The 19,226-nt window shown below is 44.8% G+C and overlaps 2 protein-coding genes across 2 annotated transcripts; one reads left to right on the top strand and one right to left on the bottom strand.

Annotated features, from left to right (window-relative positions):
• Positions 1 to 844: 844 nt before the first annotated feature.
• Positions 845 to 3,088, bottom strand: LOC148135354 (uncharacterized). The gene has a single exon (XM_087984938.1). The coding sequence runs from the start codon at positions 3,037 to 3,039 to the stop codon at positions 2,377 to 2,379; it is 663 nt and encodes a 220-aa protein (XP_087841064.1). The 5' UTR covers positions 3,040 to 3,088; the 3' UTR covers positions 845 to 2,376.
• Positions 3,089 to 14,775: 11,687 nt separating this feature from the next.
• LOC148135355 (histone H2B 7-like) lies at positions 14,776 to 16,525 on the top strand. Its single transcript, XM_087984898.1, has one exon. The coding sequence runs from the start codon at positions 14,776 to 14,778 to the stop codon at positions 15,154 to 15,156; it is 381 nt and encodes a 126-aa protein (XP_087841024.1). The 3' UTR covers positions 15,157 to 16,525.
• The last annotated feature ends 2,701 nt before the right edge of the window (positions 16,526 to 19,226 follow it).

Below are 19,226 nucleotides of genomic sequence, written 5' to 3' on the forward strand. Positions count from 1 at the left end.
GATGAGGTGTACTTGCTCCAGGTGTCGGGTGGTGAGGGAATGGCGGTGGGGGAGGCCAAGGACCTGCATGTATTCAGCAGAATGTGAGGGGGAGTGGAAATGTTCAGTCACGGGGCGGTGGGGTAGATTGGTGCGGGTGTCCTGGAGATGGTAACTAAAGCTCTCTGTGAGAAGGCATCCAGTCTCCCCAATGTAAAGGAGACCACATCAGGAGCAAGAAATACAACAAATCACATTGGTGGATGTGCAGGTGAAACTTTGATGGACGTGGAAGACTCCTTTGGGGCCTTGGATGAAGGTGAGTGGGGAAGGTGTGGGCACAGGTTTTGCAATTCCTGCGGTGCCAGGAGGGGACGGTGGGTTGTTGGGAGTGCGTGGACCTGACCAGATAGTCATGGATGGAACAGTCTTTGTCAAAGTGGATCGGGGTGGGGAGGGAAATGTATCCCTGGTGGTGGGGTCCGTTTGTAGGTGGATGCACTCCCGATGTGGTCTCCTTTACACTGGGGAGATTGGACGCCTTGTCGCAGAGCGCATTAGGGAACATCTCCGGGACACCCACACCCCCACTGCCCCATGGCCAAACATTTCAACTCTCTCCCACACTCTGCCAAGGACATGCAGGTCCTTGGCCCCCTCCACCACCACCTGATGCCTGGAGGAAGAACGCCTCATCTTCCGCCTTGGAACACTTCAACCACAGGGCATCAATGTGGACTTCTCCAATTTCCTCACTTTCCCTCCCCCCACCTCACCCCAGTTCCAACCTGCCAGCTCAGCACCATCCTCATGACCTGTCCTTCCTGCCAAACTTCTTTCCCATGTATCCGCTCTACCCTCCACTCCGACTAGTCACCTTCGTCCCCACCTCCATCCACCTTTCAGCTATCTTCTCCCCAGCCTCACCCCCTCCCATTTATCTCTCCACCCCGGAAGCTTCCAGCCTCATTCCTGATGAAGGGCTTTTGCCCAAAACGTCGATTTTCCTGCTCCTCGGATGCTGCCTGACCTGCTGTGCTTTTCCAGCGCCACCCTAATCTTGACTCTGATCTCCAGCATCTGCAGTCCTCACTTTCGCCTTATGAGGAAAGGCTGAGGGACCTGAGGCTGTATTCGTTAGAGAGAAGCTTAAGAAATGACTTAATAGAATCATACGAGATGATCAGTGGATTAGAGAAGGTGGACAGTGAGAGCGTTTTTTCCTTGAATGGTGATGTCCAGCAGGATGGAACATAGCTTAAAATTGAGGGGTGATAGATTTAGGACAGATGTCAGAGGTAGGTTCGAGAGCAGTATGGGTGAGGAACGTTCTGCCTGCAACAGTAGTTGACTCGCCAACCTTAAATGGCATTTAAATAGTCATTGGATAAACATATGGATGATAATGGGACATCACAGAACACACACAAACACACAGGCTGCTGTTATCAAAGCTGAGGCTGCTGTGGTGAGGCCTGTTTCAGGGAATGGAGAGCCCCGCCCCCCGGGAGCTGGGATTGGATACAGCCCCATCCGTCATCCCACAGAGGAACACCTCCGGAAGGTACAGAAAAGGCAGGAAAAGATTATTGGCGGCTGATTGGTTCACTTGGAATGACGGTCTGTCAATTTCAAAAAGCCCGCCGATTTCACCCTCACAAATCCTGAAATGAAATTAAACATTAAGAAGCAAAACACTATCCGTCTGCAACTAAGATAAAAGCTTATTCTTTACAGCAGTATTTAAGACCCTGCGGAAAGCAGCGGCATCACTGCCTGACCTGTGTGGAACAGGCAGGAGGAAAGCGAGGGGTTTCTCACAGCCCAGCCAAACAACCGCCGTGAGTCAATCGAAACAACCCCGCCGGTTTAAACAGCTTCCAAACTAATACAGTGTACACCGAGAAAGTTACAGAATCGCCCTGTATCGGTCCATCTTTGTTTCACCCAGATTGGAATGGGCCCGAACACAATGTGGAATTACTGCCTGCTCTGTCTGTAAGAGACAGACCGAAAGAACACGCCATGATAACATCCGCCCCACCCCAGAATCAAAACTGAACAAAGCATCATTCCTGGAAGGGACAATGAAATACAAATCCTGCAATATGTCACATTGGTGTCCGGGCAGAAATACAAGTCGCGATGTGAAATAACCAGATGGAGATCAATAAACCCTCCCCGTGTGATACCTTCCCCATTCTCAGGTCTGTGCTCTCACAAACCGTGGCGAGAGTGTGTGTTTGAGGAATTCAGTCGGATTAACATCTTGGGTATGTCTGCACTCGGCACCGGGACAGGGACCATTTGATCCGGGCTCAGCTCTTTCCCTGAGAGATGTGGGTGGCTCTGAGAAGAGCCTTTGGGTTCAGATGGTTACATGTTCCACCGACTGGTTCACTTCTTTGCTGCTTTCTTGGGCACTTTGGCCTTGGTCTTGGCTTTAACCGATTTGCTGAGGGGTTTGGGGGGCTTGGGGCTCTTGGCCTTTATCACCTTCTTCACGGGAGGCTTTTTCTTCGGCGCTGCTTTGCTCACTCGCTTTTTCTTTGGCGGGGCTGCCTTCCCGATACCTGCTTTCTTAGCTGTTGCTTTCTTAGCTGTTGGTCCCTTGCCTGTTGTTTTCTTGGCTGGGGATTTTTTCGCTGTTGCCTTCTTGCCTGGTGTTTTCTTCACGGCCGCTTTCTTGCCGCTTGCTGCTGTTCTCACCTTCTTTGCCGCTTCTGCCTTGCCTGAAGTCTGAGTGAGTTTGAAGGAGCCGGAGGCGCCCTTGCCCTTGACCTGAGTCAGGGAGCCTTTCACCAGTAACCTCCTGATACACATCTTGATCTGGGAGTTGCGCTTGTTCACATCGACCCCGCTTCTCTCCAACGCTTTCTTTATACTGAAAAGAGACATTCCGTTACGATCCTTGCACTCCCGGACAATCCCCAGAATCTGCTCGCCCAACTTGGGACCGGCTGCTTTTTTCCTGGGAGACGCCGCCTTTTTCTTGGGAGCCTTGGCTTTGGTGGGAGCGGAGGCTGGAGGAGCCGTTTCGGCGGCTGCACTGTCGCTCATGTCGAGAACTCTGTGCTGATTCTCTCTCTCTCTCTCTCTCTCTGGGTCAGTCTGAACTGGGTCAGCAATGAAGCTTCTGGGGGTGGGGGCGGCACTGAGCAACTTCAAGGCAGCGAGCGGACGGTGCAGAGACAACCTGCCGTCAGCTCCTTGCGCCTGCTGCCTCTCTGTGTTTCTCTAACTGTCTAAACTCTCCGATTCCTCTGAAATTCCGTATCTCCAGAGAGCCAGGCTCGATCGCTCCTCACCCTGACACTGAAAGGTTTGCGACTGAAAAGGTTTCACTCGAATAGACGGCTCCGCTGTCGAGTTAAACGCATTTTGCTGCTGAACAGATCGAGCTCTCTGAGCTGAGCGCTGACATTGTCGGTACTTTTAGACTGAAATCTTGAAATCAACAAATATATTCCCTTGAATTCCACCTTTGGAGTCTAGTGGGGCAGTCGGGGGATAACTGGAATTGAAAATGTTTTTGATTTGCACAAGAGACACTCAGAAATATCATAATATTCGCAGACACACAAACACAGTTACGTTCGACGAACAGACCCGCCCTTTTCCTCCAGTCTCTCTGAGACAATATTCACATCCATACAGTCACAGCCAGTAATATCACCAAGTGGAAGTGTGGAAGGATAGAATTTCTCCTCTCAGCCTTTCTCCGGTGTCCCGGGAGTTAGTTGTAGTTTTGTTTTGTCCCCAGTGATTGTTAAACTCCCATCAGCTCTCCTGGTTACACCCTGAGATATTTCCAGGCGGTTTGTCAAGCTGAGAACATGGAAGAGTAATCACAGGAGCAGGCCCTTCAAATCCATGCTGACTCCATCAGAACCTGACTATTGTTTTCTCAAATTCTCAGCCTTCAGTCCTATCCATTGCCTCAACTCAATTTCCCAAATAATGCTGATTTGGTTCATTATCTCAATCTCACTAAACTCTGTGTTCCCCAAAATTCCCGCTGTGTTAATTATATCCCCTTTTGTGAACACAGAACAAGAGAAGATATTCAGTTGGAAAACCATTTTTGGTCCCCATTGTGGACTCCCCCCATTTTAATTCTAAGTGAACTACGTTTGTCTTCACCAACCCGTGTATTTTCCTTTCTCTCTTTACATCCCTATCATAACTTTCACTTTTTAATGGTTTCTACAACCTTACTCTTTTACTCCTTTGCTCTTCAGTAATCAATGCCTTTTTATCATTCTTTGTTGAATGTTAAGCTGTTCCCAGGCCTCACGTCTGTCGGGGTTATTTCCTTCACAATTTGGAGGCCTTTTCTTTGAATCAAAACTACCTCAAATGGCCCTTGTAAACTATAGGTTTGTAATTTGTAAACACCTTCAAACTCATGACGAATTCTGTCTAAAAAAGGATAAGGGAGGCTGATGTAGGGGAACACCACCTTCATATCAGACAAGTTCACCTCCAAGGCACTCACCATCCTGACTTGGAAATGTATTCCTTCTCCTTTACTGTCACTGGATCAAGAGCCTGGCACTCCCGGCTAGGTGGGGGTCTATCATTACGGGACTCCCTTCCCCACCAAGTTTCTGCCTGTGGCATGCCACACGCCTCCTCCACCACCAAACCCTCACCAGCCGATGCCTGGAGGAAGAAGGCCTCATCTTCACCTTGATAGCCTCCAACCACGCGGGATTAAAGTGGATTTCACCATTTTCCTCATTTCCCCTCACCCCCAACTCATTCCAGGTCCAACCTTCCAACTAGGCACCGCCCTTTTGATCTGTCCTACCTGTCCATCCTCTTTCCCACCTACCCATTCCACCCTCCTCACCTACCGACCACCTTCACCCCAACTTCATCTACCTATCACATTCTCGGGTATCTTACCCCCCCAACCCCACCTGCCTCCCAATTATCTCTCCCCCTCCTCGGACCACCCCCTCATTCCTGATGAAGAGCTTCTGCTCAAAACATTGATTCTCCTGCTCCTTAGATGCTGCCTGAATGGCTGTGTTTGACAGTTCCACACTCTCTGACACTAAAGTCAGTCAGCTGCTATAAACTGGTATTTGCAGACTTTATATTACACACCTCTAGTCCAGGTAGGGCTTTAGCCCGGCCTCCTGACCAGAGATTCAGAAACTACAACTGCGACACCAGACACCCTGCAACATTGGTGCTGGATCCACTGCTTTTCATTATTTCTATAAATCATTTGGATGTGAACACAGAAGATATAGATAGTTAGTTTGCAGATGACATCAAAATTGGAGTTGTCATGGACAACGAAGGTTACCTCAGAGTACAACGGGATCTTGTCCATATGGGCCAATGGGCTGAGGACTGGCAGATGGAGTTGAATTTAGATAAATGTGAAATGCTACATTTGGAATGGCGTATCAGGACAGGACCTATACACGTAATGGCATGGTCCTTGGGAGTGTTGCTGAGCAAAGAGACCTTGGAGTGCAGGTTCATCGTTTCTTGAAAGTCGAGTTGCAGGTAGATAGAACAGTGAATGAGGCATTTCGTACGCTTTGCTTTGTTGGTAAGGGCTTTGATTTGCAGAAGTTGGGGATTCATGCAGTGGCTGTCAGGGACATTGGTTTGGTCACTTTGGGAATAGTGTGTGCAATTCCGGTCTCCCTCCTGTCACAGGATGTTGTGAAACTTGAAAGGGTTCAGAAAAGACTTGCAAGGATGTTGCCATGGTTGGAGGAGTGGAGCTACAGGGAGAGGCTGGGATTGTTTTCCCTGGAGTGTTGGAGGACCATATCGAGCTTTTATAAAATTATGAGGGCATGGATATAATAAACAGACAATGTCTTTTTTCCCTGGGGTGGGGGAGTCCAGAACCAGAGTACAAAGATTTATGATGAGAGGGGTAAAGTTTAAAAGGGACCTCAGCGGTAGTCTTTTTTACGCAGAGGGTGGTTGCATGTAAGGAATGAGCTGCCAGAGGATGTGGTGGAGGCTAGTACATTTACCACAGTGAAAAGGTATCAGGATGGCTGTATGAATAGGAAGGGTTTATAGGGTAATGGGGAAAGTGCTGGCAAATGGGACTGCATTAGGTGATGATATCTGCTCGGCACGGCCGAGTTGGACCGAAGGGTCTGTTTCCGTGCTGTACATCTCTCTGACTCTTTTAGCTGCATTTGTGAATATCTCCCATTTATTCTAACTCTCTGCATGACACTTTCGACAAAGCGTTAATACTCATGGGAAGAAGTTCGGCAGGAATTTAATACGCAGACATGATGTTATCGAATGGTAGCCCACATTAGATGGGTCGAATGGCCGTCAGCTTGTCCGCTCCCTGATCGGATTGCAATGAAGCCGCGAGGAGGTGGGAGGGGGGAGGAGTTATGAACGTGACCGGGGAAGGAGCTCCATTGGAGCCTCATAAAGGGACAATGTCCCACCTTGAAACGTTCTCTGCCCTTTCCCCCACAGCCACAGGAACTGGGAGAAAAGGGAATTGGGGAAATGACCAATTGATGTTTGTTTCTTGGATCGGGGGGGGGAGAGCGGCGCATGCGCGGGGCTGTCACTGCTCCCAAAGCCGATTGTTCCTGCGGAGAGGAGCGCATGCGTGAGGCCCTGCCCCCGCGCGGCCATTGAGGAGCATTTACTCAGTGAGTGGAAGCGGTTTGTTTGAAACAGACCGCAATGGAGAGCTCCGAGCCCAGGGAAGGGAGGGAACAGCAGGGGCTCCTTCCAGCAGCACATCGGGATGGGAGCCTGGGACACACAGGGGGCTCCCACCCCCGGATTGATTCGGGGGGGGGGGAGGGGAGAACCGGGAGCTGGTTGGGAGATGCCGAGCGGAGCAGGAACTGGGCCCGGAACTTGGAGTGAGCGGGCTGGGGGGGAAGGGGGAGGCCTTTCTCGGGCTGTGTGTGTGTGTGTGTGGGGGGGGGCTGCTGGGGGAGACAGAGCGGGAAGGAACTGCTGTGGGACATTCCTGTGGTTTGCAATCCTCTGAACACTGATGGCAATTCATTGTTTGGCTTCTGTTTCAGGCTGTCTGTTGATATTGGGCAGTGACTAATGGATGCACAGACTATAATTGTGTGACAATCCCAGAAAGGACACGTACTAGACTCAACAGATTCAAAGTTTTGAGTGAAACATTAGAAATAGCGCCTCTATTTCCCTTCCAGTAGTGTATTGGCAACTTGATATTGATGTATGTCACCATTGCAGCTGCATCAGGAATTCCCAGTCATGGAGGTGTACTGATGTTAGTTTCTGGATCTCACCCAATCGTTAACAAATCGAAATAAAAGAAAAGGAGATGAAGGGCAGCTCAAGGTGAAAGTGGAATCAAAATCTGGTTCTGTTCGAATTGCTGAGTTTCAAAAATCCCTAATGATTATTAACTGAATGCCACACTGATCAGTCTGATCTTGCCTAACATGTCTTAATGTTGGTTTACAGCTGAAACATCTTCTGTCTCTCTCCAAGAAAATATTCCAAGGACCAAGGCAACCTAATATTTCCTCAGTACAAAGCTAAGTGTGATCAGCTGCTTCCAACAAACACCAGGTATGTTACTGCTGTCAGAGTGGAGAATTTCCTTTCCACAGTCTCAGGTCAGATTGAAACCAACTTAGATTGAGTTCAGTTTCCAGAGACTTATCCAAACAAATAGTCAGACACAACCGTGGAAAGACAAGTTTCTTTTTTCTCTCCATTCTCCATAGATGTCTTCCCACTTCCAATTAATATCATTCATAATGCATTAACATTCACACCATGTTTGAAGTGTTAGACTCCTTGTCTAAAGTACATAATTGGGGAGTAAATGAAGATTGTATTTAATAAGGGCATTTTAAATTTCACAAACCAGAAAGATAATGACATCACACTGTTACATCATTTCAACAGCCAAATATGACAATTAGTGAATCATTACTGAGCACATACACATACACAAAGGAACTGACTGATTCAGATTTCGTCCCAGAGACACTCAACATATCAAAACACAGGGTACAAAGACTAATAACAATGTACATACATGTACATTGCAGGAAACAGACGTGAATGCAGACAAAATGTTTTACAAAAACAAGCACCTAATCCCATTCAGCCAGCATTCCATTTCAATGTGTGTCATGGCAGCAGAGGAGCTGCCAACCCCTCCTTTATCTCAACAGAATTCTAACCTTGTTCAGCTTGCAGGCAGAGAAACCATGTTTTCCCTCTACCCAGCAATAAGTTCATTTTTAAAAAAAACTTTGTGTAACTTTGTTCCCAAATTCACTTCAACCTTGTACAAAGAGTCCCACTTGTCCCACCCAATGAAATATTACAAAAAAGTAAGAAAATAGAATGTCATTTCCTCAAATTAACCATAGAATCAAATAATCACCTTTTATTCTGATGAAGAAAGATCAATTAGCCAAATCTTGTAATTTGTAAATTCTCTTTACACAGAACATTGAATATTACAGCCCATTACAGGCCCTTCACCCTTGATGTTGCACTGACCTTAGCGTTCATTAGCGGAGGGATTGAATTCAAGAGTCGTGAAGTGATGTTGCAACTGTACAGGACTTTGGTTAGGCCACATTTGGAGTACTGTGTGCAGTTCTGGTCACCTCACTTTAGGAGAGATGTGGAAGCTTTGGAGAGGGTGCAGAGAAGATTTACCAGGATGTTGCCTGGAATGGAGAATAGGTCGTACGAGGATAGGTTGAGAGTGCTAGGCCTTTTCTCGTTGGAACGGCGAAGGATGAGGGGTGACTTGATAGAGGTTTATAAGATGATCAGAGGAATAGATAGAGTAGACAGTCAGAAACTTTTTTCCCGGGTGCAACAGAGTGTTACAAGGGGACATAAATTTAAGGTGAAGGGTGGAAGGTATAGGGGAGATGTCAGGGGTGGGTTCTTTACCCAGAGTGGTGGGACATGGAATGCGCTGCCTGTGGGAGTGGTAGAGTCAGAATCTTTGGTGACCTTTAAGCGGCAATTGGATAGGTACATGGAAGGGTGCTTAAGCTAGGACAAATGTTCGGCACAACATCGTGGGCCGAAGGGCCTGTACTGTGCTGTATTGTTCTATGTTCTATGTTCTATAAACCAACCTGACGCCCATATAACCTACACTATTCCATTATCATCCATATATTTATCCAATGACCATTTAAATGCCTTCACAGTTGGCAAGTCGACTACTGTTGCAGGGAGGTCATTCCGTGCTCTTACTACTCTCTGAGTAAAGAACCTACCTCTGACATCTGTCCTATATCTATCACCCCTCAATTTAAAGCTAATTTAATTCACATTCACACACATCCCCTCGTGTGAGCCATCACCATCCGAGGAAAATGGTTCTCACTGTCCACCCTAACAAATCCTCTGATCATCTTGTATGTCTCTCTTAAGTCACCTCTTAACGTTCTTCTCTCAAATGAAAACAGCTTCATGTCCCTCAGCCTTTCCTCATAGGGCTTTGCCTTCATATGAAGGCAACGTCCTGGTGAATCTCCCCGGTGCACTTTGCAATGTTTCCACATCCTTCGTACAATGTGGTTACCACAAATGTAGGCGATACTCCAAGTGTGGCCACACCAGAGTTTTGTACAGCTGCTAAATTTACCTGGATGGTTTAAATATTCCCCACTGTATGACAGAAAGCACAAGTCATTTTGCTATTGACATTCCCACCAAAAGAGCATCATAAGAGTACTGCTAATGGCTTGCACCGTCACACTACTGAACAGAATTTCCTTTCCACAGTCTCAGACCTGATTGAATCAGACTTAGATTGAGCTTAGTTTCCAGAGACTTATCCAAACAAACAGTCAGACACAACCGTGGAAAGACAAGTTTCTTTTTTCTCTCCATTTCCCATAGATTCAGAATAGAACAATGACATGAACTAGCCAGTGATTTTTCCTGTAAAAGGAAAGCTTTGGTCAGTCAGCTGCAATACAGTTTATTTGTTTGTTGCCCTTTCCCTCACACATTAACAACAGAATGTAACACCTATCCATTTCTCAGCATTATTCACAAAAGTATGTAACTATTCTCTGAGAAAAGCTGATGGCATCCTGAAGAACAGCCCCTGATATCATTCCTCCCAGTTAGACTGTGCACTGAAAGAGTGAGAAAACTCTTCACTTTTCCATGACACAATCCATTACACAAAACAAATGAACTGAGCAGAACTGACAGGCATAGATTGGTAACTAAATTCACAGATTCACAAAGCAGAAGCTGGCATGTGCAGATTGATGACTATACTTAAATTCACAGGGCAGAAGCGTACAAACGAAGATCGATAACTGTAGTTTCATGCTCACATTGCAGAAACATGTATATGTAGATAGCTAACTACAGTTTCTAACACATAGTACAAACTGAAAAGGAGAAAGTGGTAACTATATTTACATACTTACATAACAGAAATGGCAGGGACAAATTACTAAACACATTCACATACTTACAACACAGAAGCGAATAGAGAAAGATTGATAAATGCATTCACACATTCACATAGTGGATACTGACAGTTACAGATTAATAACTGTAACTGCACATTCACATACACAGAGCTGAAACTGACAGGAACAGATTGGTAAATATACTCAGACATTCACATGGTAATTACTGACAGAGAAAGTTTGATAACAAGTGTATCATGTCGACACAGCAGAACCTGACAGGAACAGATTAATAACCATAATACTCCTAGTGTCACATTGCATCAATAACTCATCTCACATTTTCACCGAGCATCGATAACTATACTCAGATTGACAAGCAAAAACTGACAGGTATAGAATGACAACTATCCTCTCACATTTGCTGTTAGAAACTGAAGATAACTATGCTCATATTCACATGGCAGAAACAGTTACAACTTGAGAACTACAGTCACCCATTCACATTGCAGTAACTGACAGGGACAGATTGATGATGACACCCACACATTGATATGACAGAAACCGACACAGGTACAGATCAATAACTAAAATCACATATGGATGTAGCACAAACTGACAGGTAGAGACTGATAATGGCAGTGTAATTCATATTGCAGACACCATGATTGATAACTACACCCACATATTCACATAGAAACTGACAAGTACAGGTTTGATATCCACAGTCACACATTCATATTGCAGTAACTGACAGGGATCCTCCCTATGAAATATTACAAAAAAGAAAGAAAACAGAATGTCATTTTTTGATTTTATCAACATAAGTTTTCCACTACATCCCGAGATATACTTGATGATGTTCCAGAGATTTAGTCACCTTTATGTTTTTTTAAACACCTCTAGGACCTTCTTTTCTGTCATGCATACTGTTTTCAAGACATCAATATTTTTTCCCACGAGTTCCCTACCCTCCACCATTACAGAATGATAACTAAGTTCATATATACAAATAGGAGAAATACACACATGCACAAACCCAAAACTGACAAGTTCAGATTAATAACTACACTCTCAGATTTACAGAGCAGAAACTGACGGGCACAGCACGATACCTGCTTTGATGTATTCACAGACTAGAGTCTAATAGGTACATATGCATGACACAGCTCATGCATTCACCTTGCGGAAACTGACAGGTATAGATTAATCACTACACAAAGCAGAAACTAAACAGGAAAAATTTGATAACTACACTCACATAGGAGAAACCGACCGGTACAGATCCACTCTCACATATTGATATAGCAAACAGAGATTAATTGGCACAGATTAATAACTGCAGTCATGCATTAGTTGGGAAAACACACACATATTTGCATTGTGAAAGCTGACATGTCCATGTTGATAACTATATTTGGATGCTCACATAGCAAAGACAGATTGATAATTGCACTATATTCACAAAGCAAGTCTGACAGGAAGAAATTAATAAGTTTATTTCGATTTGGACATAGCTGAAACTGAAAGCTTTATAAATTGATAACCTCATTCACATATTCACAAGAGAGATACTGACAAGGAATGATTGATAAATACACTCATATATTCACCAGGCAGAAACTGACTGGTAAGTGACTGATAGCAATACTCATTCTCATAGCTGAAACTGCCAGATAGTGCACATATCAACCAATATCATTCACATTGCAAACACTCACATGGACAGATGTATTACTTTCTCAGATATACAGAAGAGACACTGACAGGGACAGATTGGTAATGACACTCCTCTTGTCAATAACAGAAAATCACAGGAACAAATCAATAATAACGCTCCCACTTTCACGTAACATAATCTCACAGATACAGTTTGTTAGCTACACTCAATTTCACAGCAGAATCTGAGAGGTGCAGGTTGGTAACTGCCTCACATATTGACTTGGTAGAAACTGGTAGAGGTGGATTCAAACGTGCTCACAAATTCACATTGAAGAAACTGACTGGTATATGCAGAGAAGATCTTCTGGCAAGTACAATTTGATAAAGGAGAAAGTGAGGTCTGCAGATGCTGGAGATCAAAGTTGAAACTTTATTGCTGGAACAGCACAGCAGGTCAGGCAGCATCCAGGGAACAGGAGATTCGACGTTTCGGGCACAGGCCCTTCTTCAGGAAGGGCACAGGCCCTTCGTGACACCACCCACGCCCTCCACCTCCTCCAGGATTTCCGCTTCCCCGGTCCCCAACGCCTCATCTTCACCATGGACATCCAGTCCCTGTACACCTCCATCCCGATTCCTGAAGAAGGGCCTGTGCCCGAAACGTCGAATCAATTTGATAAAGACACTCAACGTTTAGGAGAGTCTCACATGTACCTGACAGGTACAGAGTGATAAATGTATTTACACATTCTCAAAGCCAAAAACTGACAGTTACAGATTGATAACAACATTCTCTCTCACGTAGCAGAAACTGGCAGGGAAATTTGATAACCATACACTCACTTATTCACTTTGCAGAGACTGAGAGGAATGTTTGCTTCCGATATTCTCATATTCACTCAGCGGAATTGGTCGAGAATAGACTGACAATTACACACACGCACACATTCAGCAAGAAAAACTGACAGGTATCGATTGGAAACTCCATTTATAGATTCACACAAAGTCTGACGGGGCAGATCAGACCTAAACTCAGGTAAACTCATAGGTACGTAAACTTTGACAGGTACAGATTCAGAGAGCAAAAATTAATAGTGAAAGATTGATAAGTTCACTTTTACATTGGAATGACTGTCAGGAATAGATTGATAAATACACCTACATGCACAGAGCACCAACTGATAGGTACAGATTGATAACTACATACCTGTATGCACACAGCAGAAAGTGACATGGACAGAGTGATAACTACATTCACATATTTGTATTGCAACAACTGACAGGGACACATTAATTGACCATCACTTGTTCACATGACCAACCTGACAGGCATAGACTCAAAATGACAGTCTCGTTCACACAGCAGAATCTGATGGGCAGAGATTGATAACGGCACTCTCACATTCACATTGGCTGCAACTGACAGGTACAAATTGATAAATGCATTGACGCATTAACATACCAGAAACTGATCAGTACAGACTATTACTGACACACTTAGATTAACAGATTAGAAACTGACTGGGACAGGCTGGTAAATAAACTCACACATTTACATTGTAGAGACTGACGGGTACAGATTACCAGCTGTATCTGAACACATTTAACCATTTATAGCCCATTGACATGCGCACTATTTTGAAGATGGATAGACTGAATTCCCATCCAAAATATACACTCAGGAACTGAAACAAATCTGGAGAAAGTGAGGATTGCAGGTGCTGGAGATCAGAGTTGAGAGTGTACTGCTGGAAAAGCACAGCAGGCCAGGCAGCGTCCGAGGAGCAGGAGAATTGACATTTTGGGCATAATCCCTTCATCAGGAAGGGACGGGCTTCCGGATGAAGGGCTTCTGCCCGAAACATCGATTCTCCTGTTCCTCGGAGGCTGCCTGGCCTGCTGCGTTTTTCCAGCACTACGTTCTTGACACTGAAAGAAATCATTTGTTTTATTGAATTTCTCTTTTTGTGAAGCATGTTTATTGGACATTACTATATTATAATTCATGTGGTCAGCAGAAAATAAAAGGCACAGGTCACAATAAAAGTTCCCTTTTATTTATGGAGGTAATCAAAGTAAAACTGACAGTGTTACACACACTGGCAGCTATTCTGAGGCATGTATGAATAGTTTGGGCCTATTCTCATTGGAGAATTGAAGAAGGATGGGGAACCTTAAGGGGAATAGAAAACTGAAGGGGGTTGACCGATTAGATGCTGGTAGAATGTCCTTAATCTACAGAGAGTGTAGAGCAAGAAACACAAACAAGCTGCAATTATCAAGTAGTTCCATCATTTCCAGGAGAGAAACACACTCCCTGTCAGATTGCACTGCATTTTGTCACTTGACATCAGAAGTGATGCCAATTTTCAAATGGATGAGAAAAGAGAGCCATCATTAAAAGCTGCAGGATAAATCGGTATTAGGGTCTCACAATTTAGAGTGAGCTCGGAGGTTGAGCCCTGCTCAAGATTTCGGTTTGTGTTCCCCATGTCATTGCAGATCCTGATGGATCCACATTTTCGGATTCTCTGCAGGTCAGCATCGTGTCCCACATGAACCAATGAGAGCAAGGTGAATATTTCCTGTAAGGCAGCCAATCAGGAAGCAGGCCTTCCCCATCCCTCATTAGCATGATTGAGGTGGTCAGTGTATAAAAGGCGAGCTCGGAGCCCCCTTTCCCCTTACACTGTGTGTGAAAGTGAGCGGTAGTATGGGGGATGAGAAGAAAGCACAGCCAGTCCCCAAAAAGGGCGCTAAGAAAATGGTCAAGAAGTCGGCAGCGAAGGGCCTCAAGAAGAGGAGGCGGTCGAGGAAGGAAACTTACTCCATCTACATCTACAAAGTGATGAAGCAGGTTCACCCCGACACCGGCATCTCCTCCAAGGCCATGAGCATCATGAACTCGTTCGTCAAAGATATTTTCGAGCGCATCGCGGGGGAAGCTTCCCGCCTGGCCCAGTACAACAAGCGCAGCACCATCAGCTCCCGGGAGATCCAGACCGCCGTGCGGCTGCTGCTGCCCGGGGAGCTGGCCAAGCACGCCGTGTCGGAGGGTACAAAGGCGGTGACCAAGTACACCAGCTCCAAGTGAAGGACACCATTGTACTGACAACAAAAACCCAACGGCTCTTTTAAGGGCCACCTTACACCTTCCGTGAAACAGCTGGACTAGTATAGTTCTGGGTATGTCCGGTTAATGTCTCCACGGTATTTGGGGTTTATGGATATTGTGTCAATGAATGAGTGCCCGCCGACCCTCTGCGCGCCTTATTCTCGGATATATTCCTGTATATCCTGTAATCCCTGCCCGGGAGGGAGATCATGTTAAATGCCACAGTCATTTCTCAGCTGCTTCCGCGTTACTCGGATCAGTTCAGGAGCAAAAGCTCCCTGTGGGGTATGAACCCCGAGTTTCACTCCCGGCAAACAAAACCACCCGCCGGCAAGCAAGGAAAATGTTTCCCCCTCCGTCCCATTTTACTTGGGTTTTATTTCCAAATCTCCATGCGAGTATTGTCCGGATGCAGAATGCTCGAACTGCTGCCGGTGAGAGCCTTTCAAAATGATCTGCAATAACCCCAGAACAGCAGCAAGACTGGCATCGGAAATGTGGAGCTTTTACTGATCTCTGATCGAGTCCAATAGGGAGGGCAACTTTCACATATTCTCGAAAGGCGGTGTTCGCTGTTAACGCGCCCACGCCGGAGAACGTTATCTGATGTTTGAGCAATATAACCGGGTGCTCTTGAAATGTGAAAGAAATGATTAGTTGCACATTGCAGTGTTTGGCGCCTTTTTTGTTTCCGCTGAGCTTCAAGTTCAGAAAATCCCATTCAAGATCAGAAATGGGCAGATTGAAGTGGGCTAGGGAATGAGGTAAAGGGAGACTATGTAAAGTATACATTTTTAAAGTAGAATTAACTCGAGTATTCGTGCATTCTTCTGTGTTAAAGTCTCACCTTTTCATGACATATTGGCGGGCTTTTCAAATTGGAAAGAAAGCGGTTGATGATGTGGGGCCGGTAGCTTCCGCCTTCCTCACCCTGCCCTCTCCGGATTGGGGAATGGAGCAGCTACCTGTTTAGGAATTGAAACAACGTTTAGGGGATGTTGAAGAGGTTTGAAGAAGAATGTGTGACCTTTAGGGGGAAAGAAAACTTTCTGAAGGGAGTTGGGCAGTAGATGCTGGGAAAATGTCACTGATTAACATTTTATTTTCAAATCTCCATGCGAGTATTGCCCGGATGCAAAATGCTGTAAATGTTACTGTCTGCTGTCAGTGACAAACTTTCAAAATGTCAGGGACACCGTTTAGAATATGAGGCGAAGAAAGAAATGTGGAACTTGCTGATCTTGTTATTATTTCACAGCGAGCGGTTGGCGATGGTTTATGAGCTGAGGTGAAGACTTGACAACCATATGTCTTTGTTTTATTAGATAAGGGAGTCTCTGGGTATGGGCAGCAAGCAGGAACATGTGATCATTTCTTATGACAGAATACACAGAGGCAGATGAAAATACCACATATGTCTGACTTTTGTGATGGTTTTCTGCTCGGAGATCTTCAACATGACAGAAACCTGAACAAAATAATAACTGTCTGTTAAAAAAGACATATGGTTATCGAGCCTTTACCTAAGCTGATCAACCAGCACTAACGGCTGGCTGTGAAATATAACAAGATCAACAAGTTTCACATTGTTTTCTTCGACAGAAAGCTTCATATTCTAAACTCTGTCCCTTACTCTGGATACATTGTTAATGATTTGGAGATGCTGCTGTTGGGTTGGGGTGTACACAGTTAAAAAATCACACAACACCAGGTAATAGTCCAACAGGTTTAATTGGAAGCACGAGCTTTCGGAGCGCTGCTCCTTCATCAGGTGGTTGTGGAATAAACAATTGTAAGACACAGAATTTATAGCAAAAGTTTACAGTGTGATGTAACTGAAATTATACATTGAAAAATACCTTGATTGTTTGGTAAGTCTCTCATCAGTTAGAATGACCATGACAGTTTAACTTCTTTTTGATGTAAATCACAAAACTTTATTTAAAAGTTACATTCTCAGGGTAACTGGTGTCAGGCCAGATCAGATGTTGAAGGTGTTCGCCCCTGTGTTCTGTTGTCTGTGTTGGAATGTTTGGACTGATTCTAATCTAAAAAATGAGTTAACAAAGTCTTACATGAATTCATGCAGTTTTTGAGCAAAGTTCAAATTCGCCTCACAATCACAATGCACATATGGGTTTGTGTGTGTGGCGGCGGGGGGGGGGGGGGGGGGAGGTGGGGGGAGTTGGTGGGGTGTGTTGTGAGTGTCTGTGAGACAGAGTGTGAGTGGAAAGGTGTCCAAGTCTGTGTGAGGGTGCATGTGTGAGTTTGGGAGTGTGTGTCTGTGTGTGTAAAGGAGTGTGTGTGTTGGAGTGTCCCTGTGTGTATAGTGCAATGGTGGTCACCTGTAGTGTGACATGAACCCAAGGTCCCAGTTGAGGTCCTTCCTGTGGGTACCGAACTTTTACAAAAGGTTTTGGGATTTACATCGGAAAGAAGTGAAACTGTCATGGTTATTCTAACAGAAGAGAGACTTAACAAACAATCAAGCTATTTTTCAATGTATAATTTCAGTTACATCACACGAAACTTTTGCAATAAATTCTGTGTCTTGGAATTGTGTCCTCTACAACCACCTGATGAAGAAGCAGTGCTCCAAAAGCTAGTGCTTCCAATTAAACCTGTTGGCCTCTAACCTGGTGTTATGTCATTTTTAACTTTATACTGTTAATCAGTGACATTATTCTTTTCGCCTCAAGGTCATACATTCTTCTTAAAACCTCTTCAACATCTCGTAAATACTCTACAATGCATGACAGAACTAGGAGGCATCATTCTCCATACACTTTAACTGTAACTTCCTGATATCTGTGTACTCACAGATCACATACTGACATATTTAATAACAAGTCTTCATGACTTTAAAAAAATTAACCATGTCTTTCATCAGAAACTTAGATGTTGAGACATTTCCTTGCTCACATGTCAGTGATTTGACAGAAACTCAGTAAAAACAAGACTGAAAACAACAAACTGGCAGTTACAGAATGAAATTCAAAGCAATAAATTGTAAGAATATAATACGACTGTCTATTGACGAGAAACTGACATAAACAGTGTAATAACAGCAGTGACATTGCAGAAGTTGGCATTTGGGAGAGATCGGACAAGCTCGGGCTTTTTTCTTTTAGATGGTAGGAAACTGTGGGAAACCTTGTTGAGGAGTATAAGATCAGGAGAGGCACGGATAGGGTGAATGAAATCAGTCATTTTCCCAGGGTTGGGGAATCAAGGACGAGAGGGCATCATTTTATGGTAAGTGGGGAGAGAATAAAAGGAAACCTGAGGGGCAACATTTTACACAGACAGTAGTACACATATGGAATGAGCTGCCTGCGGAAGTGATTGTATTGGGTACATTAATAACTGTGAAAAGGCATTTGGACACATATGTGGATAGGAAATGTTGGGAAGGATATGGGCCAAGTGCAGGGAAATGGGGTTAGTGTGGATGGACATTTTGGTCAGTGTGGACCAGTTTGGTCCAAAGGGCCTGTCTCCATACTGCAGGACTCCATGTCTGTATAACGGCTGCACTCTATAATATTGATAGTGACTGCTCTTCCCTAGAAAGCAGAAAAGAAACATTAATTTCTTTTTATTTCCTCAGATAAACAGAAGACTTCTGTCAACTGACTGTGTGTGTTCCTGCCAATTGTTGCAGTTTTTTCTCAGTCCAAAGACGTACAATTTCGGTGAAATGGCAATTGTCCATTGTGTTCAGGCATTAATAGGTGAGGTGCGTAAGTCATGGGAAAATTCAAGGTTACAGGGATAGAGCAATGGGATCAGTCTGGGTGAGATGGTCTTCAGAGGGTCGGTGTGGATTTGTTGGTTAAAATGGGTGTTCCACAATGTAAGGATTTTATGATATAGAAAGAGTTTGCAGTGATATTGAACAAAGAACAAAGAAGGTTTCCAGCCCAGGAACAGGCCCATCGGCCCTCCAAGCCTGAGCTGATCCAAATGTACTGTCTAAACCTGTTGGTCAATTCCTAAGTGTCTGTATTCCTCTGCTCCCCACCTACTCATGCATCTGTCCAGACACA

Source organism: Chiloscyllium plagiosum, unplaced genomic scaffold (genome assembly GCF_037043375.1).
Source record: "Chiloscyllium plagiosum isolate Xiang-an unplaced genomic scaffold, Cpla_swu_hap1 HiC_scaffold_49, whole genome shotgun sequence".
Taxonomy (NCBI): domain Eukaryota; kingdom Metazoa; phylum Chordata; class Chondrichthyes; order Orectolobiformes; family Hemiscylliidae; genus Chiloscyllium; species Chiloscyllium plagiosum.

Coding starts and splice junctions, on each gene's coding strand:
- LOC148135354 (XM_087984938.1), bottom strand. CDS start 3,039: ATGAGCGACAGTGCAGCCGCCGAAACGGCTCCTCCAGCCTCCGCTCCC.
- LOC148135355 (XM_087984898.1), top strand. CDS start 14,776: ATGGGGGATGAGAAGAAAGCACAGCCAGTCCCCAAAAAGGGCGCTAAG.